This window comes from Cnephaeus nilssonii, assembly GCF_951640355.1.
Source record: "Cnephaeus nilssonii genome assembly, chromosome: 10".
Lineage (NCBI taxonomy): Eukaryota > Metazoa > Chordata > Mammalia > Chiroptera > Vespertilionidae > Cnephaeus > Cnephaeus nilssonii.
The window spans coordinates 31643054-31669956 of NC_137081.1; the positions used below are offsets into that span (position 1 = coordinate 31643054).

At 35.1% G+C, this 26903-nt stretch overlaps 2 protein-coding genes across 6 annotated transcripts in view; one reads left to right on the plus strand and one right to left on the minus strand.

The window, feature by feature from the left end:
* Positions 1 to 26903, plus strand: part of GIGYF2 (GRB10 interacting GYF protein 2) — a 130340-nt gene that overhangs the window by 49747 nt on the left and 53690 nt on the right. For all 5 annotated transcript variants that reach the window (XM_079782026.1, XM_079782025.1, XM_079782027.1 and 2 more), the window contains exons 8-10: positions 1585 to 1696; positions 2678 to 2718; positions 26311 to 26490. In XM_079782026.1, coding sequence (XP_079638152.1) covers positions 1585 to 1696; positions 2678 to 2718; positions 26311 to 26490 — 333 coding nt within the window. The remainder of the gene's footprint in view (positions 1 to 1584; positions 1697 to 2677; positions 2719 to 26310; positions 26491 to 26903) is intronic.
* On the minus strand, positions 7674 to 17391 carry KCNJ13 (potassium inwardly rectifying channel subfamily J member 13). The gene is made up of 2 exons (XM_079782051.1): positions 11962 to 17391; positions 7674 to 10245 (listed from the first exon to the last, which is right to left on the minus strand). Exons 1-2 carry the CDS (start codon positions 12419 to 12421, stop codon positions 9623 to 9625), a joined length of 1083 nt encoding a protein of 360 aa, XP_079638177.1. The 5' UTR covers positions 12422 to 17391; the 3' UTR covers positions 7674 to 9622.

Sequence of the window (26903 nt, forward strand, 5' to 3'; positions counted from 1 at the left end):
GTTAAAGTACAACTGTATTCTGAGTCAATTCTTGAGAAATTATAACCAAAATGTAGAAATACTGCCTGGATATTTGAAATAATTATTTAACTCAATTGTATTTAGCTCTGGAATGCATCCATGCTTTTATTCAAGATTCAACATCACTTTTCTTTGGGTGGTTTTACCCTGTTGGAGAAGTTGAGCTAGGGATGATGGCTTAGTTTTTGTCTAGGTATAAATACATCCCTAGACCCCCACTCTCCTTCAATTTTCAAGCCTGTTTGTTGGAAACATACGGTGCACATTAGTTGGGGAATCCTCACACTGTATAGAGAGTATAAAGCTCACAATTCATACTGTCTTTTGCCTCTAAACCCAGCAATTGTGTATATAACCTTCCTGACCCAAACTATGCAGCTATGTCATTTATATAAGTGGAATCACTTTTATGTGCATTGTTCTTTGGCATGCTTTTGTCTTTCAACAGAATAATGTAGTTTTTTAAAAAAATATATATTTTTATTGATTTCAAAGAGAAAGGAAGAGAGAGAGAGAGATAGAAACATTCAATGATGAATCATTGATTGGCTGCCTCCTACACACCCCTACTGGAGATTGAGCCTGAAACCCGGGCATGTGCCATGTGCCCTTGACTGGAATCGAACCTGGGACTCTTCAGTCCACAGGCCAGCGCTCTATCCACTGAGCCAAACCAGCTAGGGCAATAATGTAGATTTTTTTAAAAGTGGCAGTACTTTATCTTTTGTGGCTTCATAGTGTTCTACTGAATTTTGTCAGAATTTATTTAACCAGTCCTTATTGATTATATATTGTGTTTTTTAATTACAGTGAACATTTTTTATATGTATGCATTTGCATGTTTATGAGATTATTTCTATTAGGATAAATTCTAAGTTAGAATTGTTGAGTCAAATTTTTATAGATCTAACCAGTTGCCTTTAGTAAAGGCCAGTTTACTCTTAAACCACTAGAGCTCCTAAATTCCTACATCCACACATTCTTATTAGCTCTGTGGTTTGAATTTCTTTGTGATACTTTTCTTTAAGGTTTGAGCAAAAAGGAAAGTGCCTTTGGTTTCTGTGGAATATCCTTTAAGGAGTTAGTTTATAAAATGTATGGTTTAAAGTTGACCCTATTAAATTATTCTTTCTCTGGAGTTAAATTATTTTTATATTTGTACTTGGCTTTTATACTTTTCTGCTCTCTTTGTAAACTCCAAATCTTCCATTTTTGTTGAAAATAATAAAAGTTTTAACTTGTAGTAATTGTTTAGTAATCACCTTAGAATTTCACTATTGGACTTTTTATTAAAGAGCTTAATATTGACACTGTTTCTTGTTCAGGACTGGGACTGGGACTCTTATACCAGTTTACTAACTTGTTTTTTTCAACCTCCTGTGGTCTAGCTACTTCAGTGCCATTGTTGGTCTCACAGGTAAAGATCCATTGGGCCTCGCTAAATAGTTAAATGTATATATTCTGCTTTGTATAGAGACAGAACTTCAAAGATTAATCTTTGGTGTTAAACATGTGCCAAATGTTGACATTTGATTATCATTTTTTCTATTTTCTTATTTTCAGGCAGAGGCAGAGGTGAATGTGGTTTTTACCAAAGAAGCTTTGATGAAGTAGAGGGTGTGTTTGGTCGAGGAGGTAGCAGGGAAATGCATAGGTCGCAGAGCTGGGAGGAAAGGTAACTAAATATTCCACATCTTCGTATAAAGGTTACTTGGTGTAAAAAACTTCTGTTCTGCTTTTTGTAGAGGAGAAGCCACTTTGTACAGTTACAAGTTTTCTTCTTTTTTTAATCCTCACTTGAGGATATGTCCATTGATTTGAGAGAGAGAGAGAGACATTGATCTGTTGCCTCCTGTAAACACAATCTAGGTATGTGCCCTGACTGGGTATTGAACCTGAAACCTTTTAGTGTATGGGACAGTGCTCCAACTGAGCCACCCTGCCAGGGCACAAGTTTTCATTTTTTAAAAGTGCTGTTAATTATTGAATGTCAAGCTATATGTAAGAAAATTTAAATGATCTTTATTTAAAAGGAGCATTTTAGGTAAATAGGTTATTTATCTGCTTAGATATTTAATAGTTAATTAGATTTGCTATTTGACGAGCGCTCAGTGGGATGCATTGATATTTTCTCGTTTGTTGCAGTTAAAACATCTTCTCTATATTGTTTGTGAAAAAGATGTATGTGCATAGAAGTCCACTGTGATGATATTTATATGAAATAACTGGAAGCAAGTCAAACAGCAATATCAGCATGGTTTTTAATATAATGATGTATCCACACAATTAATTCTTTATAACCATTAAAGTTAGGTTGATTTTGAAAATATTTAATGATGTGGGAAAACACATTGTTAAACATCTAAAAATTGTGCAGCATGTATTTAAAATAAGCATATATCTAATTTAAAAATATGTCTAATTAAAAAATAACATTTCTGTGTCAGTAGAAGCTAACTATTGTATGTGAGATGATGGATATTTTTGTTTTCATACTTGCTTTTCTGTAGTTTCCAAATGTTAGGCAATAACCATTTATTTGTTTTATAATTTGAAAGATAAAGAAATGCTACTAAAGAAACATAGGAAAGTGTGTGTTGTGGATGCGAAATCTGTACATTACTCTCAAATCTTGTTTGAAACTTATCTTTTCTAGGGGTGACAGACGTTTTGAAAAACCAGGACGAAAAGATGTAGGTAAGGCTTTCTTACTGTTTTGAAGTATTTTTATTTGGATTTCCATGATACTAGTTTTTATTTATTATTATTATTTTTTTACTAGTTTTTATTTATTATTTTATTTTACTACTAAAGGCCCGATGCATGAAATTCGTGCAAGAGTAGGCCTTCCTTCCCCAAGCTGCCGGCACGGGCTTCCCTCTGGCACCCGGGATCCGGGCTTCCCTCGCAATCCTGGCTTCGTCCGGAAGGTCGTCCGGTCTAATTAGCATATTACGCTTTTATTATTATAGATTATTATTTTTATTTATTGATTTCAGAGAGGAGGGGAAAGGGAGAGAGAGAGAGAAACATCAATGATAAGAGAGAATCATTTATCGGTTGCCTCCTGCACTGCACGACCCCCACTGGGGATCAAGCCTACAACCAGGCATGTGCCTTGACCGGGAATCGAACTGTGACCTCCTGGTTCATAGATTGACGCTCAACCACTGAGCCACACTGGCTGGGCCATGATACGGGTTTTTAACATGGCTCCCACATAGGATACATTTATTAAAAATTGACTCAGTTACCTGCACCTCTCCAGTAGATGGGGTTGTAGCATTGTTGCATTGGAATTTCACGGTCACTTAAGAGCTCTATTGTATGGAACCAGCGCTGTGGCATACAATCATTAGGATTTACTTGATTTTACTTTTTAGGTCTGTGTGTTCTCTGCAAGGCATACATTTTTTTATTAAGGCTATGTTGTGAACTGAAATTTCAAGTTAGGAATCATTATTAACTTCTAGCATCTCAGAGGTGGAAAGAAAGAGAGAAAATGCTAAAATGTTGGCTTTTGTATAAGAGCAAAGGCTAAAATTATGAATGTTCTTACTTTAGTCACTTATTTGGTCTTTTTGATATATAATCTTTTTTTCTTGTTTTGAAATGAGAGCAGTCAAAATAAATTGTATATTTAAGGTACCCACTGAATTAAGACAAACATAGTAAGAGAACAGAATTTCATTGTTTATGGTGAATTAATCAGTTTATATTAAAGATCTATAATGTTAAGAAGGGCTTTCTGACTGATTAAAGGTACTGCCTTACAAACTGCCAGTAGGTATTATTAATATCAGAGAAAAGTTCCAATTCATAGTAACATTACAGTTACGAAAATTACTATACAAATTCCAAATTCCTAGAAGTACCAGGCAAGTTCTTCAGGGCATGATTCTGATAGTGGTAAACATTTCTCAAAAATACATGTTAGATATGCAAATATCATTCATAGACTGATTTACAGATTTTTTTAAAAAACTAAGTAGTTACAGTACCACTTTGCATCACTGTTTCCATATCAAAACTCATTTTAACATCAGATATTTAAGTTTCTCATTTATTATGATGGCATTAGGAATATAAATAAGAAGCCATTAAATGGATGTAGCATGAAGAAGTTTGGAACAGACTGGGTAGATAACTTATTGGTAGCTGAATGGCTTTACTCATATTGTAGACCAGGGGTGGGCAACGTCTGGTGCCCACGAAATCATTTGGTCAGGCCCTGCCAAGGCATTAGGGGTGAGTTAATTAAATGTTTGACCAAATATAGCAGACTAATTTTTAAGTTGATAATTTTGTATGGCCCGTGAATGATGTTAGAAATATCCAAATGGCCCTTTGCAGAAAAAAGGTTCCCCATTCTCTTGTAGACTATTGGATAGGTACTATCTTGGGGGATTTGTCAGGACCTCTGCTCCCATCCTTGTTTGATTCAATACCTTTCCCAGTGAATGCAGAGAGGTAATGAAGAACAGTTTAAAGAGTACAGGGTTTGGAGTCAGAAGATCACGAGTAACCTAAGCTCACAGATATTCAGTAGTATCATAATAAATGGAGCTGGAAATGTTTTACATAATTATTGGGATTAAATAAGAGTGTGTGAACTAATTTATTAATTTAATGATTATTGAGTTCCTATTCATATAGTCCTTGTGCTAGATGGTAAATAATTATTTCTTTTCACTGGATGACAATGTTGGTGTGTGATCAGATTTTCAAGTCATTTATGTCTAGAGGGATAGCTATAGAGAGGAATAGTTGGGACTTGGGGTCAGAATTAAGGTGGAACAAAAGACCAGATTTAATCAGATGGAAGTTTAACAACAGAAAATGCAGTTTTGCATAAACTCCACAACTTAATATAGGGAACAGTTGTGTGACAGCAGCCTTCTGGGGAAAGGCACAGCCCTTTTAGCTAACTGCTTGATGTTAATCAGTAGTGCCAGTGTGTCCAAGTACAGCATTTACTAGAACTAAAGTGTCCTCAATGAATCAGGTGATAGAGAGACCCACTGTATTTTGTGTTGTCGAGGAGAACTTCAGTATTGTGTTCAGTACTGGAGCTACACCTTGAAAGGATCCATACATTGGAATAGGATGATTGGGCATTTGAAGCCCCGTGGTGGGGAATGCATGAAGGAAATGCGTCTATTTACATGCGAGACAAGATTGTGGACAGGAAAGAGTAGAGGAGAATTTATAGGATCACTGTCTGCAAATATTTGTGTAAGAGAGGAATTTGACTTGATTTGTATTAATCTAACGGGCAGATTAAAGGAGGCAGATATTTGACAGTCTTAAAAAGATCTAATAGAGTTGTCTGAAAATGACTTGGATTGCCTAGTAGTGAGTTCCCTGTCATGGGAATAGCTTGATTTTAACTGCTTGAGAGTCACACTTCGGTGGTTTGGACTAGATGAGTATAAAGATCCTTTTATCATTATTTGCCTTTCTCACATTTTAACTCTTTAATTCAGTAGGGTAATTTTCCCAATCATCCACTGTTAAGAATATAGCCTCTTTTCTTTGCAAAGGCTAAGAAAAGGTATATTTTTTAAAAGGCAGGTTCCATAAAACTAAATTGATGTGAAATGGTTAAGAATATTAAGAAAGTGTTTCCTACTAAAATATCAGGGCATCTTCTACAAATACATATTCAAATATATAATAGTGGCTTTTTGATAAGATGCTCACTTTCAAGTTATTAACTGTGTTAATTATTCTGAACTCTTTTTGTAAGTAATTCACTTTTGTTGAAAATATTTGCTCATAATTGTATTTTATACTGTTCAGGAACACAGTACTAAACTAGTTTGTTGGGACACTGATATACTATTGATAAATTGTGAGGTGTCCTATGACATTAAATTAAGATAATTTGAGTACTGAAGATTCCAGAATGATTTTTTTTTTAAATTGAAGTTGGTCCTTATCATGTATTTGCTTCTTATGTGGAAAGAAATGGGTGTAATTAGAGATACCTGGGTAAGAATCAGGCATAACCCTTGTGAACACCCATGGGAGAATGTGGAAAGAGGCCTGTGATAATGGATTCCTATTCAATGGGAATTGATTGCTCCATAGGGGGAGATCAGTTCTAGTGATCATCTTGTATGATTCTGTGAGGATGAAATGAAAAGATGATTAAAAAATATGAAATGGTCCAAATGATACCAATAGGTTCATAGCCCAGTGTAACACTAGTTAGTGCATTTGGTGTGAAATACTTTGAAGAAGACCAAAAGCAGTTTTTGGTTATTAGGTCTCTGTTGGCAGTAATATGGATTTGTATATAAATAAAACTAGGCCTTATGATTTTTAGTATCTTCTTGTCTTCAATTTGTTGGCACTATCATGGTACATGCATTGGTTTCCAGAAGCACTATTTAAGTTGATCTAACGTGGTCTTCCTGATAATGTATCCGAGATACATCACTGAGCTCCCAGGTGATCCAGGTTAGTGAGCTGTGCAGCCGGGAAGTATGAGCTACTATTTCCATCTCCCAGTAATTTCTGCCCTCTTTTCTCTTTGCACTCCATTCTCCTGAAATGATAACGGCATCTTTGCAGAAAACTTAATCCTTTTTTTTTGTTTGTTTTTTTGGTTAATCCTCACCCAAGGATATTTTTTCATTGATTTTTTAGGGAGAGTGGAAGAGAGAGGGAAAGATAGAGAGAAACATCGATGTGAGAGAAGCACATTGATTGGTTGCCTCCTGCATGAGCCCTGACCAGGGCCTGGGCCAGGGAGAAGCCTGCAACTGAGGTACGTGCCCTTGACCAGAATCGAACCCAGTACCCTTTGGTCCCCAGGCCGGCGCTCTTAGAAAACTTAATCCTTAATGTAAAAACTGTGATTCTTTTAAGTGAAAGAATTATGAACAGTGCTTTTGGAAGCTTTCAACCCCCTAGACCAGTGATTTTCAACTGATGTGCTATGCCATACTGGTGTGCTGCAAGAATTTTTGAAACATGCAATACTTGACTACTTAGTCAGGGGCACTGACCTCTTTTTGCTTACTTAGATTGTCAAAAATAAAAAAGACAACTGCCTGGCCAGGTGGCTTGGCTAGTTGGATCGTTATCCCGTACACCACAAGGTTGTGGGTTTGATTCCCAAACAGGGCACATACCTAGGTTGGGGGTTTGATCCCTAGTTGGGGCTCATATGGGAGGCAACCGCTTGATGTTTCTCTCCCACATCGATGTTTCTCTCTCCCTTTCTCTTTCTCTTTCTTTCTCTCCCTTCTCTCTCTCTCAAAAAAAAAAACACAAAAAAACAAAACAGTATAAACATATCCTTAGGTGAAGATTAAAAAAAAAAAAAAAACAGAAAGAAGAGACACAACAAGACACACAGAAATGACAACAGCCAACACAACAATAGCCATCAGTGTGAATGAATCAAAACTACACCGTTGTTGTTTTTTTTGTCAGATTGGCAAAAAATATAATACTTTTTTTTGGTGTGCCGTAGAATTTTAGTAATTAGTTTATGTATGCCGTGAAATTAAAAAGGTTGAAAATCGCTGCCCTAGATAAAAGTTTTTTATTGCATTTCTTGCCTATTTTTTAAACATTTTAAAAATAGCGTTAGTGTACCAACTAGAGGGGTTTTTTTTTTTGGTCGGGGTGGGTGCAGGGGTAAGTCATTCTAGTTTTCAGATACAAAGTTAATGTGTAAATAGTGTACTTCAATGGAGAATTTACCGCATCTATAAGGGAGGCTTAGATCCCAGATCTTTCTCATTCCCTTTGTTTTGTCATTTTGGGAAATTTTACTTAACTGTTGGAATTGTGATCTATGAAAATGACATAGAACTCTTAGGAAAAAACATACCATGTAAATCTTGATATAACTTTTATTTTCACAGGTTAGGTGAATCTTATTACTTTATTATAGAAATAGGAATTACTGCTGTCTAATTGTTACAATAATTTTGGGTCGAAAAAAATCTGTTGGTCTGGGTAGTACTTAAATTAAGAATGCTTAAGATTTTCAAAGAGCCAAAGTTCACAATAATAAGTTTCTGTGTCCTTGATATTCTTCTGCTATTACCAGTCTTAGACACTCCAAAATTCTTCTTAATTTCTTTTCCTTTTGGTCAAAGAGAAAAATGTGACTTGCTGCTGTGCCCTGCTCTTCACAACTGCTTGCTTTTCCTCAGCTAGTATTTATTTCAAGAGCTTATTCCTGCGTGGGTCATCACCAGGAGGGAGGGTTAATCTTTCACTTTTCCCACATAAACCTGAATAAGGGAAATTTCAGAAAAGAAGAGCAACCACAAATCTATTTGAAATTTGATAGGGTGACTTACTTGGTTCTTGTTTAGAGGACAGTTTGATATTTTATTGAAATGAAAAGTATACAAAGGATAGTCTTAAACTGGATGTGTAAGGGAAAGGGCTCTTCTTAGTATATATAAAGTAAAAATTGAAGCAGAGAAAGCATAATTTTCAGGGGATATTAGATTTGGAAATAAATAATAGATTTGTCTAGTCCAGCCTCCTACTGGTGAATAAACACTCATTTTTTGTTTATAGAAAAAACTATTTCAAGTTGGAAACAGGAATTTGGGGTTGAAAATACTTCATTGCCTAATTATTTTTTGCTTTATCTATTGGAGACTTTTTCCTAGTTGAATTACATCTAACTAAACCTTTATGTTTATAAAACCTTAAAATATATAAATGTACATTTATGAGTTACTTAGAGCTGTCATTTTTTATATATATACCATTGAATGAATCATAGGTAGGAAGGGAATATTTTTACTTAGGTTGCAAGCCACTTAATGAGCAGTTTATTATACTTTTTAAATTACTATTTTATTGTTATGCAGTTAGCTTTAACATAGATATAATTTTGAATCTCCTTATCAAAAGTACCCCCACAGGTTCCATTTGGGCTGGAGCTTATCTTATTTTTTTCTAATCACATTCTGCTGCAAATGTATGAACATGTGATTGGGTGTCATGCTCAAATATCTATGAAGTTATGCATAAATCTATATTTTGCTGTTTTTCTTGTGGAGTTTTGTTCTTAGCTCTTAAAAACTAAGGGTGTATTACTTACCCAGTTTTGTAGTATAAAGAACCAAAGGAATGATCTTTGTTGTCTTGAAAAAATAAGTTTTAAAAGGATGTTCACTAAATACTGTGAAATCATCTACCTAGGAAGCTAGGTTTGAAACTAGACTGTTGCTTCAACTTGCAGATGAAAATGAGAGATTTATGGTTGATTTTCTTAGAGTTTAGCTATGTTAAACTTCACTGTCCATTTTACCTTCACCACTGGTATCATACTACATATTTATAAATTCACCAACATTTCTGTATAAGTATCTGTCATGTTGAGATAACACTGATTTCAGGAGATAACCACAGATACAAACTTCATAAAGTAGAATGTTATATTTCCAGAATGTGTATTGTTAGCTCAGCCATTTTTTATGGGCTTAGGCTTGATGTAATCAGAGAGATATAATCAGCATTGGAAAAAAAAGAACATGAGATATGATGAAGGAAAAGTAGCTGCATAACTGGCTGGATATATTTAATACATTAAAAAATAGGGTGCTATGAATACATCTTATTCTGTTAGCCCTGTTTCAGAGATCTGAAAATTGTCAATGCTTTGTCCATTGATACGGATATCCAGGTCAGTCCTGTTTGGGCTCTTAGAGACCAGAGGAGTTGGAAATTCAGGAACAGTCTTGTCAAAATTCTCCATCTTGATTTGATACTCACCTTTGGAACCTCGGGTCAACAGAGATGCAAAACAGTGGTGTAACATGATCTCAGAGGGTAGGTAGGATGTCCTCCTTTGGCATATTTCTCCAGTGCCTTCTTGCATTGCTGAGAGGAACACAACTAATTCAAAGTGGGGAGGATTTTCATGCTGGAGCAGAGTAGCCAGAGGACTCGAAGGTATAATGGAGTGATAGTAAGTTAGTGGGAAGATAAAGAATGGACATTCCTCAGAACTGATGCCGTCAAGGTGGAAGTCCACACTGGTTTGGTAGAGTTCTCCATTTTCTCTTTCCTGATAGAGTATAGCTGAGACCCGAACACTGGTTAGAGGGCTAGGTCGAGTATTGGCCACTTGGAAAATAAGATTAGGTTTGCCATCTAAATGAGTCACTACTGCCATGTCAGTGAAGCGAATTGAGAATGCTCGATTTTTTGGGCGGGCGATCTTCGCCACAAAGGCACCTAAATTAGAAACCATTAAGTTTTTTTTTTTAGAATGATTATTTTACATGCCAATATGTTTTCTGCATGAGAAGGGTATATCAAATGGGTAATACATTTCTTGGTGCCATGCATTCCAAATAAGTCAGGAATTGAACTCATTAATTTGGATAGTCTTATTTGCCTGAAGAAATTTTGAAAGTGTACATACACTTTTTTAAAAAAAAATTATGATTTCAAAATGGATAAGCAAAATTCATTTTGTTACATAGAAATGTAAAACTTTATCCTCTAGTATGTTTTAAAGTCAAAGAATAGTTATTTCCTATATTCCTGCCCTTTTTTTAAAAAAAAGTGACAAATTCAGTTTAAGTGCAAACAAATTACTTCAAGCCTACATAGAGATTAGATTCAAAGTAGAATGATTTGGGGTGGGGAAGGGACCATAGATACACTAAAGAATTTTTTAACTTTGAAATTTATCCCCATACACATTTTTTTTTTTTTAAGAAGACTCTGGCTCTAAGGTTATTTTAGAGCATCTTTCAGGTGCATCCTTCTTGGTCCCACGAGCTATAGATTAAAGCTTCTTAACTGCTTTTGTGCCACAGGTCTTCTTGGCAGGGAGGTTTATGGAATTATGCTTTAAATTCATACAAATAAGATATGTACCAAAAAACCCAAATATATTGAAATCTGGTTGAATATGTTTAAAAAATGTATTATAGTGCTATGTGTGATTTATTAGTACATTAAATAACAAAATATAGTGGTAGATTTAATACTGTAATGTTGAAGTATTATAGAGTGAATATGAAAAAATCTGTGATTTCTGTTTGCATCAAAGTTGTTATTGATTTTTGTTGCCTATATTTATAATCAAAGGAAATACAAAATTTCAGTTAGGAGTTAGTGAAAAAAGATGCAAGTTTTTCTTACCTAAGTTCACAGATCCTCTAAATTTTATCTAATGACTAATCCAGTGTATGAACTCTTATTGTAAAGGTTAACTGATTTGTTACAGGTTGTGGAGCCACTTGTTGGCACACTGGGACTTCATTCTACATCACCCTGCATATGGCCATTGCTTACCTTCTCAGATTATTACTGGGTAGTGTGTTAAGACCAAGTTTTCTTTCTTTTTTAATTTTTTTTTACTTGTATATATCACTTATAAAAAGTACATTAGCCCTACTTGTTGCTGCGTTCTAAGCAAAATTTCATAATCTCTGTGGCTATATTTCTAGAGCATTTTGCTAAGAATGTGTATACTTGTATGTCTATACATACAATGCTGACTTTGGTGCTCTGGACTCACTAGTGTTTAATAAATGTTGAAAAGGTGAACTTAGAGGAGAAAATTCTAGCCAAGTTTAAAATAGCGAATTCTTCCATTAGGTAAAATGTCAAAATATGTGCTGATACTTATTCATTTATTTAATGAAATATTTAGCTTCTCTGAAAAGTTTTTCTTAGAGTTGTGTTTTTTTTTTACATAAGATGTTGCTGCAAGTTAGTGTCATAATGGTTCCTTTTTTCTTAAGTTCCAATAGGTAAAATTTAAGTATAGAGACATGCTTCTTATAGTCCCCCCTATCATTTTTCCCTAGATTCTCTTTTCAATCTCAGACATTACCTGCTAACAATGCAAAGAAATGATTCTATAGCACAGTTGCTAATTACTGACTATACCCTTTCTAGAACTTCCATACATTTTTTAAGAACAAAAACAATTACCTGTGATAAAAGCCTCTAGCATGAGGCCTAGGAGCATTTGTATGGCAAGGAGGGCGATTGCACTTGGACAGTCACCACTGGGGAACATGGTACCATAACCAATTGTGAGTTGTGTCTCCAGGGAGAAGGAGAACGCAGCTGTGAAACTGGTGATGTACTTGACACAGATAGTGTGGTTTTCAGGTGGGGCATCATGATCTAGTTCCAGATCACCATTCATCTCAGCTAGCACATACCAGAGCACTGCAAAGACAAGCCAGTGGACAACAAAAGAAGCAGAAAAGACCAACATCATCCAGCGCCAGCGCATGTCCATTAGGATTCCCCAAGCATCTCGAAGATAGACAAGACCTCTTTGAGCGCCATCCATTTGAAGTGTGCTGTGGCCATCCTTGGTGACCATCCTTCGGTATCTCTGATTTAGGAGAGGAGCATTAACCTTGCAATTGCTGCCATCCATCTCAGGCTGTAAATCTTTGAAATCAAAGGATTTACAGTTAATGTTAATACATTCTGAGACCTCATTCACTATGTAATTTCTTTGGAATGCTTTTTTGACTGTTGGACAGGCTTTTCCAATCTGACACTGTCTCTTTTCATAAAGTGGCTAATAATGGTTTGCCTTAGGACCGTGGTCGGCAAACTGCGGCTCGCGAGCCACATGCAGCTCTTTGGCCCCTTGAATGTGGCTCTTCCACAAAATACCACGGCCTGGGTGAGTCTATTTTGTAGAAGTGGCGTTAGAAGAAGTTTAAGTTTAAAAAATTTGGCTCTCAAAAGAAATTTCAGTCATTGTACTGTTGATATTTGGCTCTGTTGACTAATGAGTTTGCTGACCACTGCCTTAGGATATCTCTTATTGTTTCCTACCTAGAATGACTGTTAAAATATTGTTTGGCGTTTTAACATTTTCAAGTATATTTTAAAATTTCTGAAGGTTGGGATTATGGTTCATGGCTTATTGACACCCCTGTATCTACCTTTCTTGCACAAGTCCAGACATTGAGTATTTATTAACTTGACTAAACATTATGTGTAAATAAAAACTTTACATAATTATTTAATGATTTATAATTATGGAAAACTCATAATTATAAGAAATGTTAAATATATATGTTTCTCTGTGTAAATAAATAGAAATCATTTAGAAGTGTAAATAATAGAAATCATTTAGAAGTTAAACTGTCTACAAATGTGTTGACACCAAACTTAGTGCTAGGACAAGACTAAACTTTTAACTTTTAAAGTCATAGTTCTAATATATGCTTTTTAGTTAGTTATTTAAAGTTTTATTTGTTTTTGCCACTTTGCGGCCATCTTCATGGACTCTTCTTTCCTGGCTGATTAATTGATGCCCTCTTAAAATATTCTCAATGCTGATTAGATCATAGGGTAGAGAATTATTTTCTTGGCAAAATAGGGAATTCTAGGTAGAGATTCCTAGATAATATTAATTTTGAAAGTAAATAAAGCTTCAAGTTTAATGAACTAAAATAATCAGTACATCAAATGGCAATTTTAAAAAGATAATATAGTTAGTTTTTAGCTGTAAATAGTATTTATCAGTGGTTACTCTTTTCTCTGTGTGGTGAGTAGGAATACACTGTGTGTTTTCTATGTGACCATCTTTGCATCTTGAAACTTGTGTTAGAGGCTACCAGGAACTGAATGGGAAATGCTGCTTTGTTCCTTGAATACTCCTCTCTTCTTTGCTATAGTTCAGTAGTAGGTATTATATTTGACTTCTTTCTTTGCTTTTTCCTTTAGAAGTAGATGCCCTTGGAAGAATTGCAAGGCACTGTCATTCCTATCTTTTGAAGGACAGTGCTGCTTAAGTGGACTAGAGGCATATATACTACTAGACTTAGCTTGTTGCTTAGGTTTACTGGATCCTTCCTAGCCTGTGTTGTTGGAATTGAACATTGCCCAGCTGGGTATATACTTTCTCTTTTGTCTTGAGGCTAATTTATCGTTTATTGGTGATATTAGAGACAGTCTCTTGTATTTTTTCCAGATTTTAGTTACTGATGAAACACTAAAATGATTGATAAACTTATTTAGATTAGATAGCCATTTCAGTTTCATATTATAAACTTTTAAAAAACTTAGGGCATTAATGTTTTACAATTTTTTTATTCTTAACAAGTTGTTATATCATTTTACTTAGTATATATTTTTTCCTTGCCACAGCTATTTAATGACTCATTTTGCTAGATTCTTTAAATGTTTTAGGAGACCCGCTCTCTGCCTTTTTGGAAATAATACAACAACCGTAAATAGGCACTCTGCTACAGGCTTTTGTATTGCATTATCTCTAATTCTTTGGTATCTCAGCAAAATAGACATTATTATCCCATTTTTCAGGTGAAGTCACCAAGGAGCAGGCAGATAAAAGAAATGTACACAGGCAGATGGGGGCCTTGGATTATTTGAATTATTAACCAAATCTGTCTAATTTCACAGCTGGTTAATTTTTTTTTTTTTTTTTTAACTACAAGAAGATCTCTATTTAGAAAGTTTGGTGAAATAAAAGTCTTTCCTAAGTTAATTGGTGTTACATTGACAAAAAGTCTGACAGCAGATGTTTTAGTATCTTTAGTAGATGCTCTTTTTGTCCCCTTAACTGTCTCAGCTATCTATTTTAAACCATTGTTAACTTTTTACATGATCTTATGACAGTAATGATTAATAATATTAGCTAATATATATGGTTTGTTGTGTGCCCGGAATCATACCAAACACTTCACATGTATTAACTTATATGAATCCAATAGCCAATCCCTGGCCAGAGTAACTTCTCTGGGTGGGGAACGCCCAGTCTGTGGGCCATGTAAGCCCTGCGAAGTCATTTGGTCTGGCCCTGCCAAGGCATTAGGGGTGAGTTAATTAAATGTTTGACCAAATAAGTATTATTTGCTTTATCGTAATTAATAATGTTTTTGACTTTCACAGTAAAAGTACCATTAGTATGCTCATTTTACAGATAATGAAACTAAGGCACAGTGAGTTTCCTAAGATCACCATGGTAGTAACTAATGGTGAATCCCATACCAAGTCCATAGTTCAGAGTTAGTGCTATATTGCCTCTTTGGCCCTGGTTAGCCTTCATAAAGAAACACAATGTTTTATTTGACAAATTTTGAGCCACTACAGAATATTTGTTTTTCAGTAATGTTTGCTTAGGTTCAGACCTATGATTTGCAGGCAAAAAATATATTTTCATTTAAGGAAGACACATTACAAGATTTGTATATTAGTACAATCAGAATTACTACATAGTCAGTCTAGGGTTCTGCAGACTAGTAGAATTAAAGCAAAACATGGAGAGGAGAGTTTTTATTTGGCATTGCCAAATTTGTATTTTGCCAGATGAGAAAATAATTTTAAAAATATATTATAATTTTATGAAAGACATTTTGACACTTGAAGAATGTCAGAACCACTGCATGGTTCTGTATCATCCATGGCATTGTCCTTTACTGTTTCTTACTTCCTGCCTGTGTGAAAATGCCCATCATGGGACTTTACACTAGTGCTTATTCCACTTTGGGAACCACTGATTGCTTTTTGTTTCACAGTTAATTTCTGGGTAGGGAGAAATCTACATGATTCTTTTTGATTTTCTTAAAAAATTTTTTACTTTTTTTTTAATTCAGAGAGGAAGGGAGAGGGAGAGAGGAATAGAAACATCAATGATGAGAGAGAATCATTGATCAGTTGCCTCCTGCACACCCTACACTGAGGATCAAGCCCACAACATGGGCATGTGCCCTGACTGGGAATTGAACCATGACTTTCTAGTTCATAGATCGATGCTCAACCACTAAGCTATGCAGGCCAAGCAGTTCTTTTTGATTTTCAACCTGCTTTGTTAAGTTCTAAAATGCATTACCTGGGAGATAGCCTTTCTATACATACTATAGCTAACAATTATTCTCATTTGGGCCTTTTCAGGATTGTTACTTATAGCACTCATGCTCTAGGCCAGTGGTGGGGAACACCCAGTCTGTGGGCCATGTAAGCCCTGCGAAGTCATTTGGTCTGGTCCTGCCAAGGCATTAGGGTGAGTTAATTAAATGTTTGACCAAATAAAAAAGGCTAATTTTTAAGTTGATAATTTTGTATGGCCCATGAATGATGTTATAAATATCCAAATGGCCCTTGGCAGAAAAGTTTCCTACCCCTGCTCTAGGCTTTTATAATTTTATTTTTTCTCTCTTGCAGCTAAATAACTATACATACATTGAAAAACCTTTGGACAGGAAAGTCAAAAAGCTAATATCAAAGCAGCAAAGCAATCTTGCTAGATCTTGTTCAGATCGTGTTGCGGAGTGGAATAGTTGAGAGAAGTAAGATTTTCATTCCTGCCTAACAGATTACCCTGTATGACTCCATTCTTTGGACTCATGTATTCACTAAATGTAGTACAAGGAAGACAAGGTGGGGAATCTAGCTGGCCAGTTTCTGGCTGTGTTGATTACATAGCTGTGTCAGTGTGGGAAAGCCACCCAATTCCCTTGGCCAGGCTTCTTTATATTAAAAAGGGAAAGAGAAGAGGGTATTAAATAACATGATACTTAAAAACCTACATGTTTGTAAACTTATTACCATTTCCCTCAGCTGATAGGTTTTCTCTCTTAGTGTCTGATGGATAGATGTTATGTTTATGCTATTCCAAGTAATTTTCATATCCTTATAGGCACACAAATGTGTTTTTAAATTTTTATTTTTAAATTATAGTTGAGATACAATATTATATTAGTTTTAGGTATACAACATAGTGATTAGACATTTATATACCTTACGAAGTGATGATCACAATAAGGTTAGTAACCATCTGTCGCCCACCATACATCATTATTACAGTATTATTGACTACAGTATATTCCCTATGCTGCGTATTATATCCCCATGACTAATTTTGTAATTGGCAGTTTGTACTTCTTAATCTCTTCACCTTTTTTGCCCATTTCCCCCACATGCTTCCCTCCTGGAAACCATCAGTTTGTTCTCTATATCTATGAATTTGTTTGTTTGTTTTAATTATATTTATCTTGGTTTGTATTCTTGATCCCAATAGACAGTAGAATTGAAGATTTGGGAAGGTTTGCTTGTATTGCTGTCTGTGGGCTATAAAATTTTTGCCCACTTATAAACTCTTTGGTGGAAAAAACAGTGCTTTATACAAATGATAGTTTGGCTGCTTCATTGGTCATCAAAATAATGGATTTATTCTACTCATTAGATTGTAGCTTTAATAACTGTCTTTTATTAACATGTTGTAATATAGAAGTATAGTTCCTGTTAAACAGTGTAGATGCAGGCTATAACAACAAATGTTAAATGATTACAGTATTACTATGTTTTTGTTCACATCTGGTATAAACACTTTAAGACCTTATAGGGAGTCTTAAAATTGTCTTTCCTGTCCCTCCATAATTAGGGCAAACAGTGTGAGTTCTAACTCTATTATATAAGCTCTGAGAGTCTTTTAAATTCTTATTTGCAGAAACATCTACTTCCAGTAATCCATGCTTAAAACATGGATTAAAAATTTAAAAACAAAGTTTTTCTTTTTGTCATTTGTTTTTATATGCTCATTTGGGGTTCTTTAATCCCTTTCAAAAGAAAAAGATACATTTTGTTAAAAGTTGCTAAAAAAATTTTTAGGGTTTTTCCTCTTCTACTCATTTCTATATTATAATGGAGAATTATTACACATTTAATAAAACAATTAAGAAAATTTACAGTAATGCTTTCAGTAGGATCCATTATTCCATTTCAAAAATTTAAGGAAAAAGAATAAATAACCTTAATGTATGTTTTAAAACTCTATTGGCAATATCTAGTTCTGTCCCTATTTGCCAGATTTTCTTTCTCTGTTCCCCTTTAAAGAAAGAAATAAGAATGAATATTATTTCATGTACTCACCAGTTTTTTGCTGGGTCAGACTATATGCACAGGTAGGTCTTGAGGAAACTTAAAGTCAGCCTTTTTGATGAGGTAATTTACAAGTTAGTTTGTAGATTCTCTTCTTGGACTGGGTTTACAGTTCACATTCCTCTGTTTATAATGTCGTGGGGGTTGGTTTCAGCTGAAGCTGATGTGATTGGTCACTTAGTCTGCAGGGGGGCCAATTAGTTCTGATCATGTGGAAAAGAATGCTGGTTTATTAGGAGGTCTTTCTTTACTCAACACAAACCTTAACAACTCTGGTTAAAGCCTCCAGAACTGACTTGGAGAAGGGGTGCATTTTTTCCCTCTAATCTGGACCAGTTTTTAGTAAGTTTGCATAATCTTACTTAAGAATTTATTTAAAAGTTCAAAGGGATAAAATTCCCTGCAAGATTTCCTTGCAGACGTCTTTCCTTATATAGCATGTTGAAGTGTGAGGTATTTCCTTTACTAATCGTTTTTCCCCTCCATTTCTTTGGGGAAGATATCCTTGAATAGGGACTTTTAGGTATGAACTAATGAATTTATTTTTACCAGTTTTCATGTACCATCTCATCAGAATGGCTGTCACTAACTCTAGAACTAGTAATAAAGGTAATTTAGTTACCTGAAAACTTTTTTGGGTGTGGCAAGGAGGCAGACTTTTTTTTTTTAAGGCTATGTACAGAGACCTTGAATAAGAATAAACTTTTTTGGTACATTGTACTTATCTTTAAAAAACACATCTGTGTGAAAAAACTGAAAAGTTGTCTAGTGATGTTTAGGAGATGTTTCCCTGAGAAATATGATGACATGCAGTAAATCATAGTATTCAGAGTTCAGAAAATTTAATTTAACATCTATATAATGTTTAACTGGAAACATCTGTGAGATTTAAACCTTAAAATAAGCTGTGGGATGGCTTTGTATAATATAATACCTTACTGAGCAATACTTTTCTCCACCTCCATTAGCTGCTGATTTTAAAACTTTGATCAAATGTCACATGTAAGAGGATCTTAGAAACAAAGGCTGCGATTATTCAAAGTAAAATCATGGAAGGCCTGCTGGGAAAATTAATAATGTAGACCAATATAATGCTACTTAGAAAGTGAAATCCGCCTTTGTAGATTCCTTTCTCGCTCCTCACAACTAAAAAAATATATTAATTCCTTCTTTGTTTTATTAATGCCAAACATTTCAATACAAGTTCAGACACAGCATTGGAAACTTATGACCTTCAGAACTAGAGAAGGTAAAAGCATAAAGGAATGACTTGTGATGTGATGTTGGTTTCCTGCCTGTGCTGGTAGGAATTATACTGTATATCAATTGCCAGTTAATGGTGGTTTTTTTTTTGTTGTTGTTTTTTTTTGGGGGGGTGGGGTGGGGTGTGAGGTAAGCCACAGTAAATACAGTGTAACATTGCCTTTCAAAAAGCAGAAGTATTGGAGTGTATCTGCCATGTGTCTTGAATAGACATTATAGCAAGCATGATAGTTAAGGATTTTACCAAACTTAGAAGCCTCTTTCCATAATAAAGGGGTGAGCAAAAGTAGGTTTACAGTTGTTTATATGGAGAATGATACAACAATTAATAATTAATAACACAAGAACGAACTTGTGTATACTCACAAATACACACCTACTTTTCCCACCCCTGTATTGAGGCAAAAATGATTTGGCAAAATGATCATCAAGAACTGTCTCAAGTGAAAAAGTGTACTAGTTTTTGGATTTTTATAATTTGAAAGTTTGCTATGGTCTATACACGGTGATTCCTAATTGTTAACTGTGTGGATAATGTAGATCAGCTTTGGAGTTCTACTCAGGAGCACAGCACTCCTATTATAATAGCCTGAGCAGTTAAATTCATTTCTGGTTGAGTTGCCAGATTAGCTGAGATGAAACTGATTTTGGAACAGATGATATGCCAGTTTCATTCTAATACACAGGGCCTTCCCATCTAAACAGAATTAGTGATTTTGATTGGAGATAACTCTGAAACATCTGTGAATGAACATAAATGCTAGATATCTGTTCATTTATTTTTTTTATTCAAAATTTTAATGATTAAGCAAGGTGCCAAGACCAGGTAGGTTATTCTTTTTTTAAAATATATTTTATTGATTTTTCACAGAGAGGAAGAGAGAGGGATAGAGAGCTAGAAACATCGACCAGCTGCCTCCCGCACACCCCCACCGGGGATGTGCCCACAACCAAGGCACATGCCCTTGACCGGAACCGAACCCGGGACCCCTCAGTCCGCAGGCCGACACTCCATCCACCGAGCCAAACCGGTTTCGGCGGTTATTCTTTATTAAATTCAGTTCTCTGTCCCTGAAGGTGTTGGATTTTTTTTTTTCATTTTGGCAGAAGTAATTCAGTATATAATCACAAACTGTTCCACCTTGTACTTAAAAACAACAAAACCTTTAGTGGAGTGCAGTGTCCTGCCTGTGTGCAAATAATTTCCCAACTTCAAAACTTTAGCCCTGGCTCCAATGTTCTTTCTTACATAGTGCACTTAGCTTTCTTTAAAAGGTGCCTCTTGTCTTTCCAGTTCTGCATTCGAGCTCACCTTCTGATTGTCTTTCCCAGATATTTTAGGCAGTGTCTGCGTGTACACCAGCAGGGGACTAAGCAAGAAGATTTTAGGGATATGGAACATATTCAAACCACATGAGATGCCTTTTCAAAGAGATTCTGATAATGCTGCCGCCCCTCCTGTTTCTTCCTTCCAGCCAGGAGCTGCTGTGTTTCCAGGACCCATGTTAACCAGTGAAGCAGATTGTTTCCTTTCGGGGGTTAGGATGGGAAAAAAGTTGCAAACCTCTGGATATAGAATTTAACCTACTCCATTCTAGCCACTATGAGTTTTGTTTACAAGTAATTGTGAGGGGAAAAAAGTAGATACTAACACCTGAATGGGATTCCCTTTCACTGTTTATCTAGCATTAGAAAATATTTTTAGTGTTGAATAGAGAATATATATCTGAATAGAGGAATACAAAGTTACTTGCTAGAAAAATTTGCACATAAACAAGCTTCAAAGTCTGTCCCATAATTCCACTTTTGCTTTTGGAGTTTGGGCACTTGTAAGTTCCAAGTCTCACAGCTGTAGATTTTGTTGGCTGAGAGCCTCCTTGCTCCATCTGAAGTTTTCCATAAACACCATGTTTGGCTGTGTGTCAAACATGCACACAGGTGCCCTTTTACTGCTCTTTCTCCTTAGAAAGTCCACTCAATTAGACCAGACTAAAACCAATAGTGTGTTTTAATTTTATTTTATTTTTAGAAGAATCCTGTTGAGAATACTTTAAGACAGAAACAAGTATTCATTGCCATTGGGAAAACTATTTAGAAATGAAGTACCTTTGTATTTTAGCACCTTTTATACATCTTGAATTACTGTGATGTAAGAACAAACATGTATTACACAGTATAGTTTGCTCACAAAAATGGTTGTGTTTGTTATGTAACAAAAAATATACATTTTAAATTTGTGTTTACCTTTTGGAAGTCATAGATACCCTTGTGACTCTGACAAAAACCTTAGACCCTTTTCCCTGAAAAAAGAAAAAACGTGCTAGCGCATATGTGCTTTCAGTTCAAGGATTCATAGCCCCGAGCTCATTTACTGACTCTAACTTAGAAATACTTGGTTCAGGCATTAATTTTCAAATTATTCAATTGCATTTACTTTAAAATCACCTTGTTTAAAAATTAATCTGTTAAGATTTTAAAAAGAAGCCAACTAAAATATTTGGTTACTCAATTTTGTCATAATGCTGATGTTATAAAAGGAGGAAGACTTTGATTTTAAATGCTAAGAAAGGCCATGTTGGTGCCCCTCACTCATTTTAGCCCTGGTCACTATGGAATCCTAGAATACTTTAGACATGAAAGGAACTTTAGATATTATCTTGTAAGTTGCCCATTAATGACTTTAATATTTATCCTTAATTTAAAGTTATATCAGTAATATACAGGGATGTGCAAAAGTAGGTTTATCATTGTGAGTACACAAAACAGAGTTAATAAAGCTGTTGTAATAATCATAACCTGCATGTCTTTTTCCATCCCTACTTTTGCCCACCCTTGTACAAATATATTTATTTTTTAACTCAAATTATACAGATGAAGTTCTCTTTGACACCTCCACTCTCCACCCAGATTTATACAAGTACAAGTCTGTTGTAATCATTTAGGGTATAAAGGATTTATTTTAATGTTTTAGGTCAATTTTTGTATACAGTGTAATTTTTAGTTGTATTAGCAGTAATTGGAAAGTATATTTTAATTTCTTAAAATATGTTTTTATTGATTTTTAGAGAGATAGGAAGGGAGAAGGAATCTCTCTTAATGTCCAATGAAAGAAGTTAGAGAGAGAGAAATACCAATGAGAGAGAAAATAACGTCGATCAACTGCCTCTTGCATGTCCCCTACTGGGTACCGAGCCCGCAAACCCGGGCATGTGTCCTGACTGGTAATCGAACCGGTGTCCTCTTGGTTTCTGGGTTGACGCTCAACTGCTGAGCCACACCGGCCGGACTGGAAAGTATATTTTATTAGATGGTGGTTGAAATTATTTTTCCTTTCAAAATAATTTCTAGAGTGAAGTTTTTACATTGAATAAGTTGGTCTTAATATTTTTTCAGAGGTATATATTATTTCTGCTAGAACATTTAATAAGTTTAGTTCCATCTTCCCCCTTTTAGAGATGTTGTCTGTCCCCACGATGTTCCATGAATGGTATGTTTATTGCCCTTTTAGAGTTTATTAGATTTAGATCCAAGATATTTCTCTTCCTACTTTAGTTTTTCTAGAATTTCTGGCTGCTTCTGATGGGTTTAACTTGTGAGTAAACCCTGGATTAGGAGTTTGACACCTATGTTCTATTTCTGATTTGGTCACTACTCAGCTGTGTGACTTTGGGAAACTCCCTACAGGTATCCTTTTCTTTTAGGAATAATAGAGATGACAATGTTTGACTTAAACTCTTGTGTTTACTTATAAGGATCATATAAGACACATCAGTGTATTTTGTAAACTGTAATGTATCAAGTCATTTATTTACTGTGTGTTCTTGGACTGTAGACCTGGAGGCTAGGTGCTATGTCTAAGTCTCTTCTTTATTTTCAGTCCTGTATCTTCAGTTGTGTTTGTCCACAGAGAAGGTACTCATATTAATGTTTATGGAGGTTTAAGTAAAACACACAAAAAATGGTAAAGTAGTACTATTTCTCTGGGAAAATATTTGGTACTACTTACTGAAGTTGAATATACCTATGACACGGCAATTTCACTACTAGGTAAATACCAACAGAATGCAAACATATGCTCATCAAATTTTATATCCATGAATGTTCATAACAGCACAATTCATAATAGCAAAAAAACTAGAAACAACCCAAATCAGCAGTACAGAAGAGTAATATATTATGGTCTGTTTATACAGTGAGATCCTTTACAGCAGCACCAAAGAACAAGCTTCTGTTGTCTGTAGCATTGTGGATGAATCTCTCTTAATGTCCAATGAAAGAAGCTAGACATTAACGAATATTCTATTTTTATAAAATGTTTAAAAACAGGCAAAATTAATTTTGGGGTATAGAAATCAAGCTAGTGCTTAATTTGGGAAGAGCTAACTGGGATGATTGGGAGGAGATGAAGACTTTTGAGAGTTCCTGATATTCTTTTGCTTTTTAAAAATCTTAGTTGGCAGTTATGTGGATATATTTGCTTTATGAAAACCCTTTCAGTTGTACATTTATGATGTGTGTACTTTTTGATAAGAATGTTATTCTTCAATAATAAGTTTTTTTAAAAAGATAGGGGGAAGAGATAAGTGGAGTCCATTTAAAAGTTCTTGAATCTTTTTCACCCTTCTCTTTTGAAAATGACAGTGATCTCTGAAAGTGGAAATCCACCTACCTTGCACTTACATATGGGATTGGTTTGGCATGTCAGAATTATATTATTCTGGTTTTCTTTTGTTTACCAGAAAAGTTGTCACGTAGATCTTTCTATTGCTGTTAGTCCTTATGTAATATTTGATATACCAAAAAAAGTGTAATACACTTTTTAGGAGTTATTTTGTGGAAACAGGCACTCTGTAACAAAATCTGAATTCCTTTGTTATGAATTTTTCTAACTAGATTGGGCTAGTGTTTATGTACTAGTAAAATCAGGTGGTTTCACTGAGACATTTGTACATACAGACCCTCTTTCAAATTAGGAGTTGGGTCTTCTTTACTCAAGGTGTAGAGATCAGAATTAGAGTCAGAATTTAAAAACAGGTCTAGCCCTAGCCGGTTTGGCTCAGTGGGTAGAGCATCGGCCTGCGGACTGAAAGGTCCCGGGTTCGATTCTGGTCAAGGGCACATGCCCAGGTTGCGGGCTCGATCCCCAGTGGGGGGCGTGCAGGAGGCAGCCGATCAATGATTCTCTCATCATTGATGTTTCTATCTCTCTCTCTCCCTCTCTGATTAAAAAAAAGTAAAAATAAAATAAAATCAGGTCTAGTGACTCCCAGATCTCCTTTTTTTTGTAGTGTGCTTTAAAATTTCCCCCTCAAATCCATTTTGGTACAAGAAATGGCATAAATAACCATTAAACTTTATGTGATACAGGTTTCCCTACAGGTTGAGAATTACAAGATAGTTTATAGTAAGTAGAAAAGCTAGATTTTTTTCGTCCTGTCGTTTCCCTACTTTTTTTTTTTTTTTTTTTTACCTATTCTGTCTTTATATTTTTCTTATTCCTAGATACTAATATGAAAAGTATATGTAGGACTTGACAGTTACAGAAGTAAAGAAGCTGTTAGTTTAGAAAAAAGTGCAAACAAACAATTCACATAAAAGGAAATAAAGTCAGTAAATATGAAAAATTCCTATTTGAGCCACATTAGCATATCATTTTACAGCTATTTTGGAGAAGAAATAGTAAAAAAAAAGTAGAACACATATATACACAAGCCCTGGCTGGGTGGCTCAGTTGGTAATGTTTTGCCTAGCAAATAATTGTACCCCCATTCCAAGTTATTTTATCCTTTAAAATAATCTTAATTCTTTAAGAATAATATCTGATAGAAACCTAACAACCATTTGGGCAAATAGGATGTTGAATCTTAATCTGAATGCACTATAAGAGGATGACCAAAAATGAAATTTCTTCATTTTCAGAGGCCACTGTACAGTCCCGTCCCCCCCCCCCCCCCCGCCCCGCTTTTAATATGGTTCAATGAAAAGAATTGAGAGAATATATAACTCTTATTGTTATAAACTGAGGACATCTGTGTATGTTCTGGATTTTCTTTTTTTAAAATATATTTTATTGATTTTTTTATAGAGAGGAAGGGAGAGGGATAGAGAGTTAGCAACATCCATGAGAGAGAAACATCCATGAGCTGCCTCCTGCACACCCACTACAGGGGATGTGTCTGCAACCAAGGTACATGCCCTTGACCGGAATTGAACCTGGGACCCTTCAGTCCACAGGCCGACGCTCTATCCACTGAGCCAAACCAGTTAGGGCTATGTTCTGGATTTTCAACTAAATTTCAGATTTTATGTAATCTGTTGTGAATTATATATGTTAGCGCTCGTGGGATGGTGCTAAGAATTTGTTTGCACAATTTAGAATTGTCTTGTCTTTTGAAAGTACCAATTTAGTTTATTTAGTATTGTCTTTTATCCCTAATGTAGGTCTTGAATTGCATCAGGTTAGTCATAGCTTGGCTTTGAATTCTGTTCAAAAGCAATTTATTGTATGTCTGTAATGTACTAGGTGCTAGAATAAATGAAATATTATATATAGCTCATAGTCTCTACTTTTGTGTTTACAATCTGTTTTGGACATTTACAGTTATCTTGTTTGGGCAGAATCACCAGTAGAAGTTGATTAAATTAAGTTATAGCATATAATTAAAAATATTATATGACTTAAAAAGAACACCTATGTGCTGGTTAAGGAAGGATTGCCAAGATGCACAGTTCAGTGCAAACAGCAAGGGTATAACACAACATGCATAACATTCTGAGGGGGTTGGTATGTAGTGTGAATGAGGGATCTGTATATATGTGCAAAAGTATAGCTGCGGACAGTTTGGGGAACACTTTATAAGAAACTTGAGGGAGGGGTCTCATGTAGGGGAAGGTTAATTTACTTTTCATTGCATGCCCCTCTTTTTAATGCATGTATTTATTTTTGTTTAAGAAATATTTGCCCAGTCTATGAACATTCAGCTTTAAGAAATGTGCCTAATAATCTATGCATATATCCACAGTTATTTTATTTACACTGCCTAAACATTGAAATGGACACATTTGCAGAAAAGCTTTTTTTGAGCAGTCAAGTCTGTTTTCAGAATTCCCACTGGCTGAGGCTCATGTTTCTTATTTTCTTTACAGGGAGACCAAACTTTGAGGAAGGTGGACCAACATCAGTGGGGAGGAAGCATGAATTTATACGATCAGAAAGTGACAATTGGCGTATTTTTAGAGAAGAACAAAACGGAGAAGATGAAGATGGAGGTTGGCGATTAGCTGGATCAAGAAGGGATGGAGAGAGGTGGCGGCCTCATAGTCCTGGTAAGAATTCTGTTGAGGATTTGGTGGAAATTGTTAGGGAGTTAGTGGAAAAGATAAACTGGTTTAAAAAAAAAATGGAGTCGTTATTTATGTCATCACACTCAGTCTTAGTATTACAAAAATTTCAACATAAAAATACTCCAGATCTATTTATTTGATTAAATCACTCTTATTTTTCTGGGGCAAATAATGTGGTTTCACAGGAAGCATTTTCCCTTAACTGCACAACTGTGAGAGGGTTTCATTTGTTTCTGTTTAAATCTCTCAGTCCTTTTTCATCACGCTTTAAAACTTAATAAATGTATTATTAGGGACATTTAGGGACATGTGCTCCCCCTAAATTTTTTTTTCTCCCTGTGCAAGAAAGGATTTATTCTTTGAAATTTTTTTTGTCCTGCAAATGTGTTTATGCT